Source organism: Corticium candelabrum, chromosome 2, assembly GCF_963422355.1.
Source record: "Corticium candelabrum chromosome 2, ooCorCand1.1, whole genome shotgun sequence".
NCBI lineage: Eukaryota > Metazoa > Porifera > Homoscleromorpha > Homosclerophorida > Plakinidae > Corticium > Corticium candelabrum.
Window position 1 is genome coordinate 4,989,076 of NC_085086.1, and position 17,791 is coordinate 5,006,866.

General features: G+C 41.1%; 1 protein-coding gene across 1 annotated transcript; it reads right to left on the reverse strand.

The window, feature by feature from the left end:
• Positions 1-2,211: 2,211 nt before the first annotated feature.
• On the reverse strand, positions 2,212-17,075 carry LOC134198410 (serine/threonine-protein kinase PAK mbt-like). Its single transcript, XM_062667804.1, has 7 exons — positions 16,545-17,075; positions 12,818-13,004; positions 9,978-10,111; positions 6,925-7,051; positions 5,221-5,346; positions 4,915-5,049; positions 2,212-2,552 (listed from the first exon to the last, which is right to left on the reverse strand). The coding sequence occupies exons 1-7, from the start codon at positions 16,985-16,987 to the stop codon at positions 2,391-2,393; spliced, it is 1,314 nt and encodes a 437-aa protein (XP_062523788.1). The 5' UTR covers positions 16,988-17,075; the 3' UTR covers positions 2,212-2,390.
• Between the last annotated feature and the right edge of the window lie 716 nt (positions 17,076-17,791).

A 17,791-nucleotide genomic window follows, 5' to 3' on the forward strand; every position in this document is an offset into this window, starting at 1 on the left:
GATCCTAGGGTTACATGGAAACATGTCATTGTTGCTGTGGGTGCACAGTATGACTACAGGGTACGAGTACATGTACGCAGTTGATCATCGTAGTGGATTGACTACTGTATTCTTGCCATGGACACATGCTCCACAATCTTATCACATACAGGTCATCAAGGGGATGGCAATGAGTATGCATGGTAGAAGCAAGGCAAGGGTACATGTAGCTACTATATCTCATGCCGATTGACTGTTCAACTCTAAAGGCTCTGGCAGTATGCACATTAACAGATTCTGATCTCCTCTAATATCCAAAAGTAGTAACCTATAACCAGTTATTTCTGCAGTCTTAAATTTCTGCGATTCGAGAACTTAGACAAAAGTAATTAAATTTCTTTGTTCTGACCAGGAAGACAGTTACTGGTACACATTACATTGTACACATGTACATGTCTCGAAACAGTGACTTCCGCGGACTCCAAGGATACATGTAAGTCTAAATATCTGCAAATTTTATTTGTATGCTTCGTGATTTCTTCACAGAATTTGCAGAAATATCATGATTGCAGAAATAACCAGTAATACAGTAATTATAAAGTGTTGATCTGTAGAGGTTTTACTACATGCAGTGTAGGTCTTCCTCCTCCAAAGGGAGGGGGGACGCCGGCTTGACACTCGAACCTAGCAGTGCATAATACTGCATATGCCTTACTGCGCTTTGCTGTAGACGGTGTATTCGAAAAAGTACCTACTATCTATTTACAATGCAAAATACCTAAGGCTATGTACATAAAATCAACTACTGCTACTGTAACTACAACTGTCAATAAAAGTATCTGTATAACATATCGCTAAATCAATGTCATCAAGTCACTGTTCAGGCAAGCATGCGACTCTCAGCCGAAGCCAAGAGGATGCAATTCCTGCGAATGTTGGAAAGCTTTCTTGATCTGTTGCCACATAGACACATGATGGATGCTCTCGGCAAAGCAAGGGAAATTCGATATCAGATCCACAAAATGGTCATGGTGTAGCTTGTTGTCATTTACTTCAGAAAAGAGTGAAAGTGATCGTTAGTTTGCTGGCCCAAGCAGTGCAAGTGAACACAAGAGGTGTAGCTGATGCTTGTTCCACTTTTCGGATATGCTCCTCATATTTCCTCTTTTTTCTACCTCGTGTTTTCTGTAACAAGATGCTAAACTGCTAAACTTGTTGTGCTGTACAGCTCTCCATTCGGATTAAACACTTGAAAATTGAACATCGTAACATACCTCACTTAGCAAACCAGTTCAAAGATCTCAGACGCCATTGTGTCTTATAAATGAATAACCACCCCTGGGGCAAGACAGAGCATCTGCGCTTTGCTGCTCAGTCTACAACTGTGTCTAACCATCTAGATGCCAGCTCATTTATGTGTCTGTCTACAATCACATGTGTAAGACCGTCTGTTTTATCAGCACGGAATGTTTATTAGTCAGTTGCAGCAGCATTGAATGTGAAATTTGTGAATCACGTCCAACCATTAGCTCAAGGTGGAGGCACCCGAGTAAAGCCTCAGTTTGTGGTTTGTGGTAGGTGCTACTGCTTCAGGGGGGAGTAGGGGCTTACTGGAATGATTACTATGGTAGGAGGGATATCGAACTGTCGTGTGGCACCAAATTTCTCAGTCGGCATACAGAGTCATTGGTCACCATACTCCCGTCAGATTGGAATATGAAAGACCTACTTTACTGCAGCACGAGTACTTTGTGCTGGGTAAACTTAATCTCTGGTAATGTGAGTCTTTCCACCCATTTGATATGTTACTGCTGCAATGACTTGGCTCGACAGCTAAGAAGGAATTGACTCTTCCACGACTGTCTCATTTATCTACTTATGCTACATTCTTGTCAATCTTTGTCTGCCACTTTGCCAACTAAATTGTGGTCTTGCTTGTTTTTGGAGTGAAACATGCTGGTCTGTAGAGGTCAACCAACGCTCATGTGTAGCAGAACATAACACAAGAAAGCCAGAGACTAATGTACAATGTATTACCTATACCCACAATCGAAATATCATCTATGTTGTCTTCTAAAATGTGATTACCAAGGCTCTCTAGTTGTTACCCTTACATTTCAGGAATCCCGTGGTAGTTAGTCTATAGCTTGTTATGACAGTCCATCTGTGTGTCACAGAATCTGTCTGCCTGAACATCATTTGAGTCTTTGTCATGCAAAGTTCAACTATTGGCGTCAACAATCAAGTACATACTGTACAATAGGCTATTTATGAATCTATTCCTTCTCTGTATTTTGAAAATTTCTTTACCATCCGTGAGTAAAACGTCATTGCTCACATCAATATCATACATATAAAGTTTCACAATAATTTACTACCAAACTTGAGATACTCTTTGTACACCTAAAAAATCAGCACACGCTGTGTCGATATCCTTTCAACAATGTCAACAGTGATGATGGTGGGGCAGCCTGCTTTAGAAACGGATGCTGGAGCAGTTCAAATGCTGATGCCCTTTGGAGAGGGTCACGTACAAGAGCTCTCTCCACAAAAGTCAAAAATTTAGAGGAAACCTGAAACAGATGAAAATCAAAATGACAGAATGATCGTGTGTGCAATGAATGACACATGATGAAAGAGGTTGCTTTGCTCTGCTGTTGAACAAGTATGGAAACTAATCGCAGGAAACACATGGCGATGTTGGCAGAACCACAAGCATACACACACACACACACACACACACACACACACACACACACACACACACACACACACACAACACACACACACACACACACACACACACACACACACACACACACACACACACACATACACACACACACACACACAAGCATGCACACACACATAAGATCCAAGGTTGCGTAAGCTCCCTCCAACATGAATTTGATAAAATCTATACAATCATTCACAGGGTTCTCCCCACGGATATAATAGCATGGTGGCCCGTCACGTAATTGCCAATTTCTTCTTGACTGTCATACTTTGAACTCTTGTCCCACTAGTCACATCCATCCTCAGATAGTCTTTGTCAATTTCCTTTCTGTATACAGTGTAGCAAGTAAGAAAATTGACTAAAACTATGTGCAACCCTGACATACTGTATCTACACCAGAGTGTACAAAAGCACAACTTAAGTTATCATTTAGTTAGGAAATTGGGGACAACGGCTTCTTCGTCCTCATAATGACAATGTATGGGAGGAACTGCGAGGAAACATTATGGCATGTTGATTCATGAACACCATTCGCAAAGGAAACTTGCCTCAACTTAGTGTGTACATTTATAAAATCCACATACCCGGCGGATGGTCCTTGGATTCAAAGCTGGAGCAAATTGTGGGTGATTATCGAGATCCTGATTAGTGAGATCCTGTACAAGTACCTTCAATGTATAGACATGAAGCACAGGCGCTTGCTAGGAAAGATATGCACCCAAGTTCAAAGGCATAGGGAAGCTCTAGTCTCTTGCCAAGCCCTCTCATGTTATCATACTCAGTTCCTGTGTATCACACAACAATGGTGAGGAGGGTTAGACATAAGGCCAGTGAAGCTCTTGAACCCAAAACAAGTTTTTGCAAGCAAACCCTATGTACATACAAGTTCATTGGACTTATGCATGCAGGATTACCACATGTACAAATATATTCGTAGCCTTCAAATTTTAGGGGCAACTGGCTATGAAATTTTCGCATAGGCCTTCAAATAAGTAGATCGTTGAACAAGTTCCAGCTGGCTCACAAACATTACGGTAGCCAGTTTCGGATATTCATTTTCATTTTGCATTAAGTCCATTTTGTATTTCACATTACACTCATTTCGCATTGTGGTCATTTCGCATTTACATCATTTCTTAATGCAGAATGCAGAGCGGAATGGTTGCATGTGCTGCCAGTACACTCAAACCTCACTAATCCGGACCTCCAAGATCCGGACACCTCCCCAAATTGGACACTTTTTCCAGCGCATATCAGGTCTTGGGACTCCGAGGGTAAGCACTTTGGTGAGAAACTCCCCATATAAATACTCAATTCTTAAGCCCATCTTGGCTATCACGTGCCAGTGCGTAGGAGAACGAGCATGCAACGTACGTCACTGTAGTACAAGTGTGTACTGTACACGCATACTGTATGCAGAACTGGTACGACATTCAGCACATGAAAATGGTCTGGGATTCAAAAAATATAACGTGCGTTGGCTATCTCGATCTTCCGGACATTTCTAGAATTCGGACAGCGGCTGGTCCCATCCTGTCCGGATTAAGGAGGTTTGAGTGTATATAGCAACATCCTGCTCCTTTACCGTCTGCTTCGACAAACAAATCTCTTCTTATCTGACAGCCATTCACAGACAAAACGGTTCTGGCTCTCTTGCTGCCATCGTTGAATTAGTGCCTACATGCACCATTTTTTCCCGTCGCTGGCACCCAGCATACTGTTTGCTGAAGGACCACAGAAATTTCACAAGTTACAATTGTTGGTTCAAATAATTAAATGACATCTACAGAAAACAACACTATGAATATATCATATATACAAACAATCGAATGTGCTCTGTGTTCCATCTCTTCAGTACAAAGGAGCATTTAAGACTGATTTAAGACTGTTTTAGAGCGACACTAGGTGACATACATTGTAGGAGTTTGGGTGTTGCAAGTATATAGAAAATGCAAGGGGTATGGTCACAACAACACTGGACAGTGGGTGTGTCGCTTATTACTTGTATTTGCCTACGAATTTTCGAAAATGAAATGGCAACCCTGTGCATGGCAAATTTCCTACTGCCTCAACTCAATTACACTTTAGATGGACAACTACACTCAGACTGACAAGCTGACAAGACCCACAGGTTGCTGACATCAGCCAACACAGTATGACACATCATTTATCATAACTAATGTTGCTTTGCTCCTTACTTTGTGTGCCTCCTTGAACATGGGAGGAAGCATGTCTCTGATTCTCCGCATCGCCTGCAAAGGAGGCTCATTGAAATATGGCGGCTCACCTTCTACCATCTCAATCATCATAACACCAAGCGACCAGATGTCAACCTGTAAAAGTGAAATCACAACATCAAACTACCATCGAATGTAAATATTTTGAAATATATGCACACTGCATTAGAATTCTCTCTGTAATCAACAGATTTATCCCTCATAATGTATCAAGAGATAAATCCCTTCAAGACAGCATTCCTCTGTACTGATGCAATATGTATGTACCTCTGGCCCATATGGTAGTCTTGATATGACCTCAGGAGCCATCCAATATGGAGTTCCAACCAAACTCCGTCGTTTAGGCACTTCTGGACACACTTGAGCACAGAAGCCGAAGTCAGAAATTTTAACCTTCATAAAAATAACAATACAAACAATACAGACAAACTACTATGTCAGTGGTGTTTCAAGTATTGCCATTAGTTTGTCTCATGTGTGCCTGGCTACATGTATGTACTTGGTTGCTCCTAAATGGTTACAATGGTTAACGGCAAATATTTTGTCATGCAACAATTTCGTCAAAGTCCACCAAAACACTGTTCATCATGAAAAAATTTCGTCAGCACAGTAACTAGTACAGTACTGTAGTATAGTACAGTATCAATACCTACCGTATTTCCTCGAATAGTAAACGTGTTCGATTAGCAACCTGTGTTCGATTAGTAACTCTGCTCGGATAGTAACTTGTGGACCTGATCAGTTTGAAAAAAACTAGTAACCCGTACTCGTTTAGTAACCCATGCCTTGGATGACAGAGACTACAACATTATGCATGCGGATTTTTAGTCTACACACACAAGAGCAATGTCTGCAAAGAGAAAGAGATGTCTTTGATTGCCAAAAATTGAAGGCTGTGGATCTCGAGGAAACTCGAATATCATCGATACCGGTTGTGGTGGCAAAATACAAGATCGACAGGCAAAACCTCCACCAGTAGATACAGAATTCTGACAAACTGAAGGAGAACACCGAGAGCGGAGGAAAACGGAAACAATAGAGTGGAGGAGGCAGGAAGCCCTTTGCTGAGGCAACCGAGAGTGACCCATACAAATTTTTCAAGCAGCAGAAAGAAGTGACTAAAAGGTGATGCTGAGAACCATAACCTGAAAATTTTGTGTGCATCAAGAGTGTGTTCCTCTAATACTTGCATAGCTCTTTACTTCAACTTAAACTGTGATAGCACACATTGAAAAATAGTAACCCATGCTCGATTAGTAATCCTGCTTAAATAGTAACCTATAGTTCTGATCAGTTTGAAAATAGTCACGCATGGGTTACTGTTACAGGAAATACGGTATACGCTCGTGAAGTGTGGGCGGAAAGCACCTGATTAAGTACTGAAAGGTGCCTGGTACTCTGTCCATCCAACACTTGAGCACCGTGGAAACCTTACAGTAAGAACTTGAAATTAGAGCTGTCGCCGTACTACTTGCCAATCAACATATGATGTGAGTAACTTAAAGTTTTCTGATGACATGTAGTATTTGCTACACGCGATGTCACTGACAGGATGGCTTAAATGATGCAATTCCTCATATTGCTGGCAGGTGACTGGAAGCACAGACTCTCTGTGAGACCCCAATGAAGCCGAGACAGAAGCTAATACTGACTTGGGTAGTACTTGCTAGTACGACAGTACATCAGAGTACTAGATCAGTGTCATCAGCATGTGCCTCGGACTCCGGCACAGCTTGTAGTAGACCTTGCGCAAAAATTGTGGTCTGACAAAATAGTTGTTGTTTACAGTATCACCATGTAATCGACATTTTATGACATTGCAGTTGTTCAATAATATTTGTTTGTTTATAAATATTAGAATATTTTTTGGAACCTAATGATCGGACGTCAATCATACATTCACACACACAGTTGTCTGGCACAGTTTGTCTCATTCCGTTTTGATCAACATAATTGAGCCCAAATTCTCACCTGTCCGGTTGTTGACAATAGAATGCTGTCGCTCTTTATGTCTCTGTGTATAACTCCTTGTGAGTGAAGGTATGCCAATGCCTTGAGGCAAGCCTTACAGACAGCCGCAATGTGACTCTCATCCATTCTGCAAAACAAAATGACTTTCACTTCACTCTCTTAACCAAAGTCTTTTCAGTGGCTGCTATTTATAAGAAAAACATGAGAAGGCACAGACAAAGAAACAGTCAAAGTTATGTGACACACTAGACTAAACAAATTGGACAGACAAGCCCACTGGTTAGTCTACGGCCATGCAAAATGAACTACTTGTTGATCGTGAGTGTCTGTTCCAATTTTTGGGCATGCCCCACGATTTATTATTCTTTATTATGGTTTTGAAATTTTAACAGTATGTACTGTGCCTGTACTGTTCACTACAGAAATGAGTGTGACATGGTTTTATAGTGACATGTGCATACCATTGTGCTGATAGACACAGCTTTCCGTGTACTCAAGGAATTTTTCTTCGGATCAAGGTTGACAAGTAGAGCTCCATGTAAGACTTTTTTCTATTCTCTTTTATTTGTTTGCTGAGATTCCACTTGTATCAGTGGCATTTTGTTGTGTCAACAAATTCCATGAGTTTGGACAAGACTGCAGAACGTCACTTATTTGTTGTTCATGTTTCTTGTCCTCGACTGACATACACATATCAAATTAAAAAATAGAAATATAAAATTAAAAAAGCTGTCTGTTTGCCCCAATTTTCTTAGAAATTCTGACGATCAAAGTTTTACATGGCCTGATGGTGGATACAGACTAATACGGACAGACTAATAACCACACACCACGGTCTGTAGCATTGCCTAAGTTTTAAGACTTTGTTATATTAAAAATCGCTGTCTACCACCACCGTGATGACCAACTGATATCGACATGTACAACACAGATTTTCCATCAAACAGATTTCACAGTGTACAGGCATTGCATGCATCATAGCAGTGCTTTGTTTGTGCGCACAGGAAAAGAGGATTCCAAGAAACAAATAATGGCATGCTAGGAGTTATCTCCAGGTCGCAACATCCTTATTCCTACAACAGCTAATTTCCTGGAAGTGGTGGCTATATTTAGCATTATATAAGCAGAATCACCAAGTCTGCTGTAGTAATGGCTCTACACTTAGTCCTCTTCTAACAGCAAGTTGCTGATTCCTCCTACTGTGTCCAATAGTAAACATGGATAATGTGTTGGACTGGTATCTTGCATCTCGATCATTTCTGCACTTTACGAACAATACAGAGCAGCAGTGACATACACAGATGACGACACTACCATTGGCAAAGCTCAACATAATGTTTTAGAAAGCTTGAGGGGTAACTGCATTCATTGACAAGTCTTATCAGTCAAAACCATAACAAGGACCTCCTCCATTTGTTAATCAACTACACTATTTCCAGATCAGATTTTTTGTTTGATTTTAAGTACCTCATCTAATCATCAATATTGAGATTAAGTGGTATTCTGATGATGCAGGTGCAACTGTGGTATACAGCCAGACACCGCTATTATGACCACATACCATCACAACCGTCATTTAAGCCCATAGATTATAATGAAAAATTCGCTGTTGTATACACAGTCTATTCCAACAACTTACGTGACTGTTAGTCCAGGGCAAATAAATGAAATCGACACACATGACATGATGTGCAGCTGCATAGCTAATACTATGCTAGTCACTGTTGGTAGTCTGATAACGATGTCATCTTGAACACAACGAAGATATACCTTGACGTTACAAACTACATGTTGTGGCATGTTTACAAGTTGGATGAAGATACAGTATCACCACAACTACCAGAGTTCTCTGGTGACAGGCTGCAGGTACAGTACACTGGTAATGACACTAGTATTCTGTGCAGTGGTACTGTAGGATCATATAGCATGCACACTATGGTATCAGCACATGTAAATTGTTATGTGAACGAAGTCATTCAGCTAACATGTCAGCCCATAACCTTAATTACAGGCGACATCTGGGCATATATATATATTGTCAAGTAACTGACTAAACCATATGCAGGGAATTAGGGTGTCCACTTATACATTTTGTCAGAAAGTGAGGTGTTGGTTCATCATGCATGTCAATAAAAGTTCTAACTGCATATCTTGTTGTACATTGCAAACACACTCATGTACAAAAACTAAAGGTTCGTCGATAAATGTCTCCATTTTCACGAGCGTACAAATCATACACTTTTCTCCAACTTCTCTCTTCCTCCTGAAAACGTACGAAGAAATGTAGGTTAATAATATCAATTGGTAATAAAGTAAATATTACTGTCTCGCACTTTTAAGCATAGCATCAGTTCTTTGTGCAACACTATAACTAGTGCTCACCGTTTGAAGAAAGCTCAACATTGCTTCAATTTGCCTAGAATTTGGATCTCACTGCACATCGCAACTTGCAATTGGACAAATCACCTCTTTGTTTTTAAATTACGACACCTTGAAAAGTAAGAGGTCATCTTGCCAGCACATGTACACTGCTGTTTTGATCGGACTGTCATTTCCTCAAGTTCAAGTGTCCTCTAATTCTGTTTCTAACACGGACTTTCTGCAAATTTGGTAATGCTGTAATCTGTACTTAGCCATTCATGAAAATGAAAACTTCCTGCTATGGGTTGCTCAGGCCAGCTGGACAGCGTGTCTTAGCTGCGCAGACAAGTGGTTTTATGCATAGATATTCGTGTATGCCACTTATATTGCATTGCACAAATGGACATTTTCTAAAGCGTACGCCACCATTAACCCTCACTCACACGCACACGATTGGTACGCTCGCGAAAATGGAGACAATTATAAACTCTGAAATCAGAAAATCCGATAATGTAGCAAACAATGAGACAAAACAATAGAAAGCAATGCAGACAGACAATCACACAGACAAACAGCCACAGGTAAACAAACATACAATAACAAGCCAGGACACAGAAGGACATGTAGTCTGAAATTGATAATTTCAGAACAGTAAACAATGTTCTACAACCACACAGTAAAGCGTTTCCCACCTCATTTTCGTGACAACATCAGTGAGTGCTCCTCCTTCTACATACTCCATGACAACCCACAACTCATCCTCCACTAAGTAAGTATCATACATCTGAACAATGTGGGCATGAGGGTAGTCTCTCATAATAACAACCTATAAACAACAATAGCTAAAACAAAACAGGTCAACCCACTGCTAAAGATGCTCTACCCAATCATTCATTATTCGCATCTAGAAGTACACTCAAACCTCTCCAATCCGGACAGTATGGGACCAGTTGCTGTCTCCTCCGGTAGATAGAGATAGCTAATGCGCGTTATATCCTTGGAATCCCAGACCACTTAATTTAAGGTTTGGCAAACATCATACCACTTCTGCATACACTATGTGTGTACAGTACACACCTGTACTACATGGTAATGTACATATGTACTTTGCACTACAGTTACATATGTGTTCTCCTACACACTGGCATATGATAATCAAGACGGTTTGAGAATTAAGTGTCTATTGACGGAGAGTTTCTTGCTAAAGTGGCGTATGCTTGGAGCCCTAAGACGTGATATGCGCTGGGTAAAAGTGTCCAGTCTAGGGAGGTGATCAGATCTCAAAAGTCCGAATTAGGGAGGTTCAAGTGTACTTGCTCATTGCAACGCTGTGTATCATTAGTGCCGTATTTGACATAGTGTGAACATCGACACACTCACAAATCTTCCAGATTTCTATCTATAGACATTAGTGTGGGGACGATGTCTAATTTGCAAGCCAGTATCCTCACTTATTAATCTTGCAAAGATGCTCATCATCTCACATATGCGACTCTTGCCTACAGTTGGACTAGAGGTTTCTGGACAAACACACACTAACATGTTTACCATATCTGGTTTCAGTCAGTTACATCTACAACTGACTACGTTCGTTCCCTGATGTGCTGAACAGTTGCTCTGAAGCTGCACTAGTGGCAAAAATGGCTGACATAAATGGTCTATCATGTTGCTTGTATTGGTTGCAAGAGACTTTCCTATGGCAGGAACAACACACTGCTGTGTCAGTCGTTTTGGGTTTGCCGTCTTCATTGCTCTCTAAGCCAAAGTACTGCCAGACTGGCGATGTCACATTTGCTTTTGCAACGAGATCTGAAGACATGATGCCAGCAATGAATCAGGGCATACTTCTAGTGAACGTAACATGGGAGAGACCCTCGGACATCCATACAAACTTGGCACGAAATCGACTGAGCCCTCAAAATATCGTCAAAAGTTATATATCGTTATATCTCCCAACACTGATAGACATAATTACAATTTCATTTAGCAACCACGATGGGTGCATGTCAGTTACATGAACAATTATTTTCTATCATAGACTCTGAGAATAACTGTTGAGCTTGAAAGAGCCGTTTCTTTACCACTATGTTGCTGCACAAATTGAAACAAACAGAACTGTACAACAGGCAGTAGAGTTCCAACTTGAGATGCTATGAGTTCCTTCACGTATCATAACAGCTCAATCAATCACATAATGTTCTTATGGAAAAGTTAGTTTAAATTAGCAGACAATCAACAGTAGAGAGTTCACACTTATCACCCTGCAAGACCTTCTACACCAGTGCTGGTAAGGTATACGGCCAGTTAAATCAGATTTGTCCAGATATTTAACAAGGGTGGCTACAATAATTTTCTTCATTATTACTAGCTTTAGCCACAATTGTCGTTAGTCTTACCATGTCTGGAGGACAGTTACTAGTAGGACATTTCGACAACTTGCAATAAAATAGTGTGGCCAATACTTGCAATGTTTGTTTCTCCAAAGTTGTTCAAGCTTGTTCAAGTGTCGACTTTGCTCTAGCATCCTCAAGCATGGCTATCACACACTGCACTGACAGAGCCATTGAATTCATAGAACGCTGTATAAAGTGGCCAGTGGAACGGTACAGCTAGAGCTGTGCATTTAACTTAAAGAGAACAAACTGAACACAACTCATCTTAGGCAGTAAAGCCACGATGACAAACATTTCAATGCTCTCTTTTACAAAGCAGCAGCATGGTAGAACGACAAGGAAGAATACATACAGAAGTTCTAGATTTGACCCTGAGCAATGGGCTTGGAATTCAAGGCTACACCAGAAATCAGTCCTTGCATCATGTGTAATGCAAGACAACTTCAGCAGTTAGCAGGCAAGTGATGCAGCACAAGTTCACTAAGCCCAGCCTTCTATCAACAGAAGACATAGCATATGCATCTGATTATTGTGATGAAGGCAAATGCCATGCATGAAAAATGTTTGGCTAATATGACCAAACACATCATGTTTGTCAGGCTAAATACTAACTTTCTCCAGCAAACAGCAAACATCGATCATTCCAGCACTGATGAACCGCACACGTTTGGTTAAAATTTCATTTTACCATATTTTCGATTAAATGCCGCAGCTGAGAGTACAAAGAAAAATAAACGCTGCCCTCAAATAAATGCCACATTTTAATGAATTCCAATACATCTAACCCAAATCTAAGGGAAAATCATACGACTTCTTCAGAGGCATACACGAGGCAAACGTTTCTTAGACTACCCAGATGCCGTTTCACTGCATGATGTCTTACAGTGTGAAAATGCATACCAGTGTACGTGCATTCTCTTGAAAAGGAGTCAACCCTACAATGTGCACACATACATACCCCTAAAGCACGGACAGAGAGCATTTAACAAAAATAAAGGCTGCCCTTGTATAAATGCCATGCACAGTTAGAACCCTAGCTGAAAAAATAAACACCCCAGCATGTAATCGAAGAAATAGGGTAGCACATTTATGTGTAATGATGAAAAGCAATATCTAGAAGATCAAAATCATCTTGTTACCTCATTAAACAGCAACTCTCTTCTTTGTTGTTTTCTCAAATCCATCTTCTTGACAGCCACTACTCTCCCTGTCATCTTCTCAACAGCCTTGCAAACTATTCCCGTCGATCCCTCACCTATTTTGATGAATTTCTCTAGTCTAGTATGTGGATCATCATTCCTACTAACGATGCTGCTCAACTGACGCCTACAAAGCAAAGCAATGCAAAACAATAGCTGTTGTTTAGACACACAAAAATGATTCAACTATTAGGCAAACAACTAATGGCAACAACAAAAAAACAGAAAATACAAACTCACCGAATCATCATCTTCAAGTGTTCAAGTTTGCATATTGTAAGAGCTTTGGTTTGGCAAATAGTTATTGACAGGTGCACACAAAAAGAACCAGAGACACTCGAGAGAGACAAAAACACAAACTATTTATGGGCAACACCCTCTACTACTTGTAATATGCATTTACTGTCAATGCAAACTGTAAAAATTTTAAGAGATAGATGGATGTGGATGTGCATGGATCATATCGCTGGTTATCTCGTTAGACTTTGTTACAAGCACTTTAGTTATCAGTAGTCTAGTTGTACTGTAGTTCTTTGCAGAAACATATCATAGTTTGATCTAAGATAAATAAGTGATATTATTTGACAGACAGACAGACAGGCAGACAGACAGATAGACAGACAAACAGACAGGCAAATCGTCTGGACGGCTGGGGAGTACCATCTCATGACATGCAAATGAGGCGAGGTCCAGTTTGGACCAAGAGCATATAAAGAGAGAGAGAGAGAAGATGGAGCGTCAGTCTACGCATGGGTAGGGTGATATCGTTATGGCGGTATGAGGCTAAGCTGTTGTTTACGCTGTGTCTTATATGGTAAGTTTGAGTTAGCGTTAGGTCTAGAAGACGACAGCCGGAGGAACCGGCAAGAAAGCTGATCAATGCTCGAACCATGAGCTGACAACAAGAAGAAAGCCTGGTCCCTTCACCAAGGTCAACTTTTAAAGGAGATGTGGATTTACCACTTTCCTGTCTAGTAATGCTAGCGAGCTGTACTGATGTTAATGTTACTGTCAATATCTATGTCTCGTTTTGCAAGCTCGTCTTGCAACAAAAGCATCAAAGCTCCTGTTCTTGCATTAACTCAATGTTACCACATTAGGATAATGGCTCTGCCTCTTATCAACAACAATCTCACTCCACTCATGCATAGACAGACGCTCCATCTTCTTTTTTATATGCTCCTGTTTGGACCCATGAGTGTATTTCAAATGTAGCTGACTGTCTGAGAAGTCTTTAGATGCATCACAAACGAGAGCCCCGACATCGCTACTAAACATTTGACAATTGCTCAGACATCACAGTTTATATTCTTGTTCAGGCTCAAACACAGATCTGAATGTGTCCTTGGCTCACCCATGGAGTAGTAAAGTCATATTCTCTTCAGCATCAGCAGAAGTGGCAGCATTGCGAAGAGAACAAACAAACGCAGAAAGTACAGCAATGAACATCTCCCCAGTGAAGCAGTCAGATTAGTGTTTTGGTCCTTGAACATTTTGGACATTGGGACAACAGGCAGAAAAGTACTTACATCCGCTCTCTCTCTAAGGCCTATGACAAGTGTGGAAATGACAACAGCTCACAGTTTAAAACATAGTGAAAAGAATGTCTGTCTGTTCAACAGAAAAGTAACTCAAGAGTGATATATAGAAAAATAGGAGAATGTCTAAATAGAAGTTGTGACTAGTTTTTACAAGTTTCCAAGCATTGTAATTGTGGCCTTAAAGTATAGATAAAGATGAAAGAAGCTTGGAAACTACTGAACAATTGTAGAGGTTTGTAGTAGCTATAGCCATCAAGTATTCTAAATGAACAGAAAGACAGACAGTGCATGGAACAACCCTCTACTCTATCTTTCAAAAGTACCTGGATAATTACAAAGTGCAAAACATCAGCAAAAATGATCAGTTGTCTTGACTTTATAGCTGTTATCGAATGTGAACGCTCATGCTGCATTACTTGCATTGCTATGGCAAGCTTTCATGACAAGAACCCTTTTGGGTGTTCGATGTTCTCTTCCCGAATAACAACGTTCAGCTACAGGTACAATAGACTAAATTAGGCTCTCAAACGCTACTAGGTAAGTAAAGGCAACGTCAGAGTGCTTGTACAACATTTGCTTACTAAAATATGCGAAATAATGAGTAAGGTATGCATCTGCCAAAGCTCAAAAGCCTAAGTCCCACCTACTACAATCAGCCCCGCCTGCTGCTTGTCTCACCCGAGTCAACGAATCTTGTACTTCATGCAGCCGATAGACACCCTCACAAGCAACGGTTTAATGCTGCTCTTGCAAAGTGAAAAGAAAAACATCAATGCAATAGCACGAGGGAAACAAATTGCTGTCTAGCGATGGAGCTAAATACACATGAAGTTCAAAAGTTGGCTCCCAACCAGCAAGACGCAAAACCATCTAGACCAAAATCGTCTTGCCTAGACGACAATAAATAGCCTGTAAAACATCAACGCACACCTGAAGGCCTGAAGATTCATACAAAAGCACCCGTACTTCGTGGTGAATGTACACTTACCATGCACTGTGCACTTTAAGATCAGCCATTTCCGCCCGTTTCATCATCATCTCCTGTGCAAAAGAAATCACGAGACCAACGCAAACTGCTGTTAGCAATTGACTAAGAAACATTGCATCCTATGCTGGTCGAAACAGGGTAGCTGGTCATCTCCTTTCTTGGGACGAAATTCAAAGTGAGGTGCCATGGCTGTGACAGCATCAAAAGCACGTCAACTTCCGTCTCTCTCCTATGAAAACTCATCCTTTGTTGCATCCTACCTATCGTTGAATCTATGCTCCAAACATTCTTTTCACTAAATGTTGCGACAATGGAGAAAAAAGCTCTGGTGGCTAGACAGATTATCAGTCAAGTAGTTGACATATCAAGCACCCAAATATGGGACATTGTAACACAATGAGATGCAGATAATCCAGGTCTCGTTTTGAAAGATAACGCGCGGGCTGTTTCTATAGACTAAGAAACAGTTAGACAAGGATACAGACATAATAATTCTCGTAATAAGAATTATCATACTCATGCAGTTTACGAACACTAGTTTGTGAGGTGTGTCCTATTGGGTCTCTGGCACAGGCAGACAGACAGAGATAGCCACATAAACATAATAGTTGTAGGTAGAACCAAGCCCTATTGGCTTGATAGTATTTAGTGCTTAGATGGTGTATAATAATGCAATATTCGAAAATATATGTATTGACAGACAGACCAACAGACAGACAGACATAATGGACTTTTGTATTTATAGCTTGTTATAGCTCATATGTATGAAATATAAAGATTTGACAGACAGACAGACAAACAGACAGACATGCAAACAGACAGACAGACAGACAGACAAACAGGCAGACAGACACAGAGTGATCTCAAGAATACTCTGCAGACACATATATTATAGGCACTTCATCAATCCTATTCTAAAAGTAAACAACTTGAGCATATACTTATAGACATTAATTAATTAATAACTAACGACCTGCATAATTTGCACACCTTGTCATTGTTATTTCTCTCCCTAGCAAACGCAACACAGAACGACCATAGAATATCATGCAATCACGACAGACATACACCACCTACACTCAATCAACCAACCACACCAAACCGTGTGACAAACATCCCGAGGCCACGCATATCTCACCTGAACGTGTCAAATTCGTCCGCCCCGCCCTCAACATTTCGCAGCCGATTTCTCGTCAACGTGTCGTAGAAACTCAACGACCGCAATCCCAACTCGCTCTCCTGCCACTGAATCTCCAACTGCGCCGCTCGCAAATCGATCGAACCCAACTGCGCGATCGACGTTCGATACTCGACGAACTCGTCGTCGGGAATCGGTCCCAGAGACTCGAGGAACGTCCACACCTCGGCGTCGCTCGGCTCTTCGCCTTCAACGATCGGTTTCGGGCGCGGACGGTCGCCGGGCTGCGCCAGAAGCGACTGCCATTGTGGAGGAAGGCCGACGAAGCGCTGAGAGTCTGGATCGAAGGTCGTGTGAATGGTGTGCTGGAAGTCGGTCGGCAGAGATATCGACGCTTTCAGGCGTTTGCGCTCGTTGTTACAGCAGCAGCGGCGGAGGAGCATGGGGACAAGACGCTGGCATTCGAATTGCGAATTGTGGGCGGTCTGTTGACACAGACGTGTGAGACGTCTTCCCGAAGGGCTCGCGATCCCCGACAATATATGCGCGATGTTGGTATTACAATAGTATTGTACCCTAGCTAAACCGTGAAGACACGCACGCACGCACGCACGCACGCACGCACGCACGCACACACACACACACACACACACACACACACACACACACACACACACACACTAACTGTCAGAACCAATTTTGCACACAATATTATTGATTTCAATCATTTCACTATTCATGGGGGAATCAATTTAAACTAAAATAATTAAAAAAACTAGCGTGGGGATTAATTGTGGGACAAGGTACAACAACAGCACTAATTTTTCACCAGTTTTTAATGCAAAAATAAGGCACACTGTGAACTTTAGAAATTTCCTCACTAAAAAGAGCCGTTAACATTCTATAACTATAGAAAGGCAAGGTTCAGCAGTAGCTACTGAGTTCTACAACTCATGATCAGTCTAGCTGCGAATAAACATTTTCTAGAGTGTTCTTGTGTAGCTGGTTGTTTATATTTACAATTCTTGCTTATCATGTCGCCACGGATGTTGAGTTAGTGGGGTACATACGCATACAAGGTTTTCTAGCTTTGGGGAACACTACAACCTTGTGCAACATAAATTGATTATTATGCTTTATTGCATTTTAAAGTAATGCAGTGAGACAGGAGAAGTAGCGGCCATGGCCCTTTTGCCCACAGTTCCTATGCCTATATCTGTAGGTATGTATTTTGTACTTTACGTTAA

What these genes read in the sequence shown, in the direction of transcription:
- LOC134198410 (XM_062667804.1), bottom strand. Translation starts at nt 16,987, where the DNA reads ATGCTCCTCCGCCGCTGCTGCTGTAACAACGAGCGCAAACGCCTGAAA. An exon ending in GACGAATTTGACACGTTCAG is followed by an intron (nt 13,005 to 16,544) that starts GTGAGATATGCG and finishes TTTGCTTTGTAG; the next exon opens with GCGTCAGTTGAGCAGCATCG. An exon ending in GAGAGTTGCTGTTTAATGAG is followed by an intron (nt 10,112 to 12,817) that starts GTAACAAGATGA and finishes TGTTGTTTATAG; the next exon opens with GTTGTTATTATGAGAGACTA.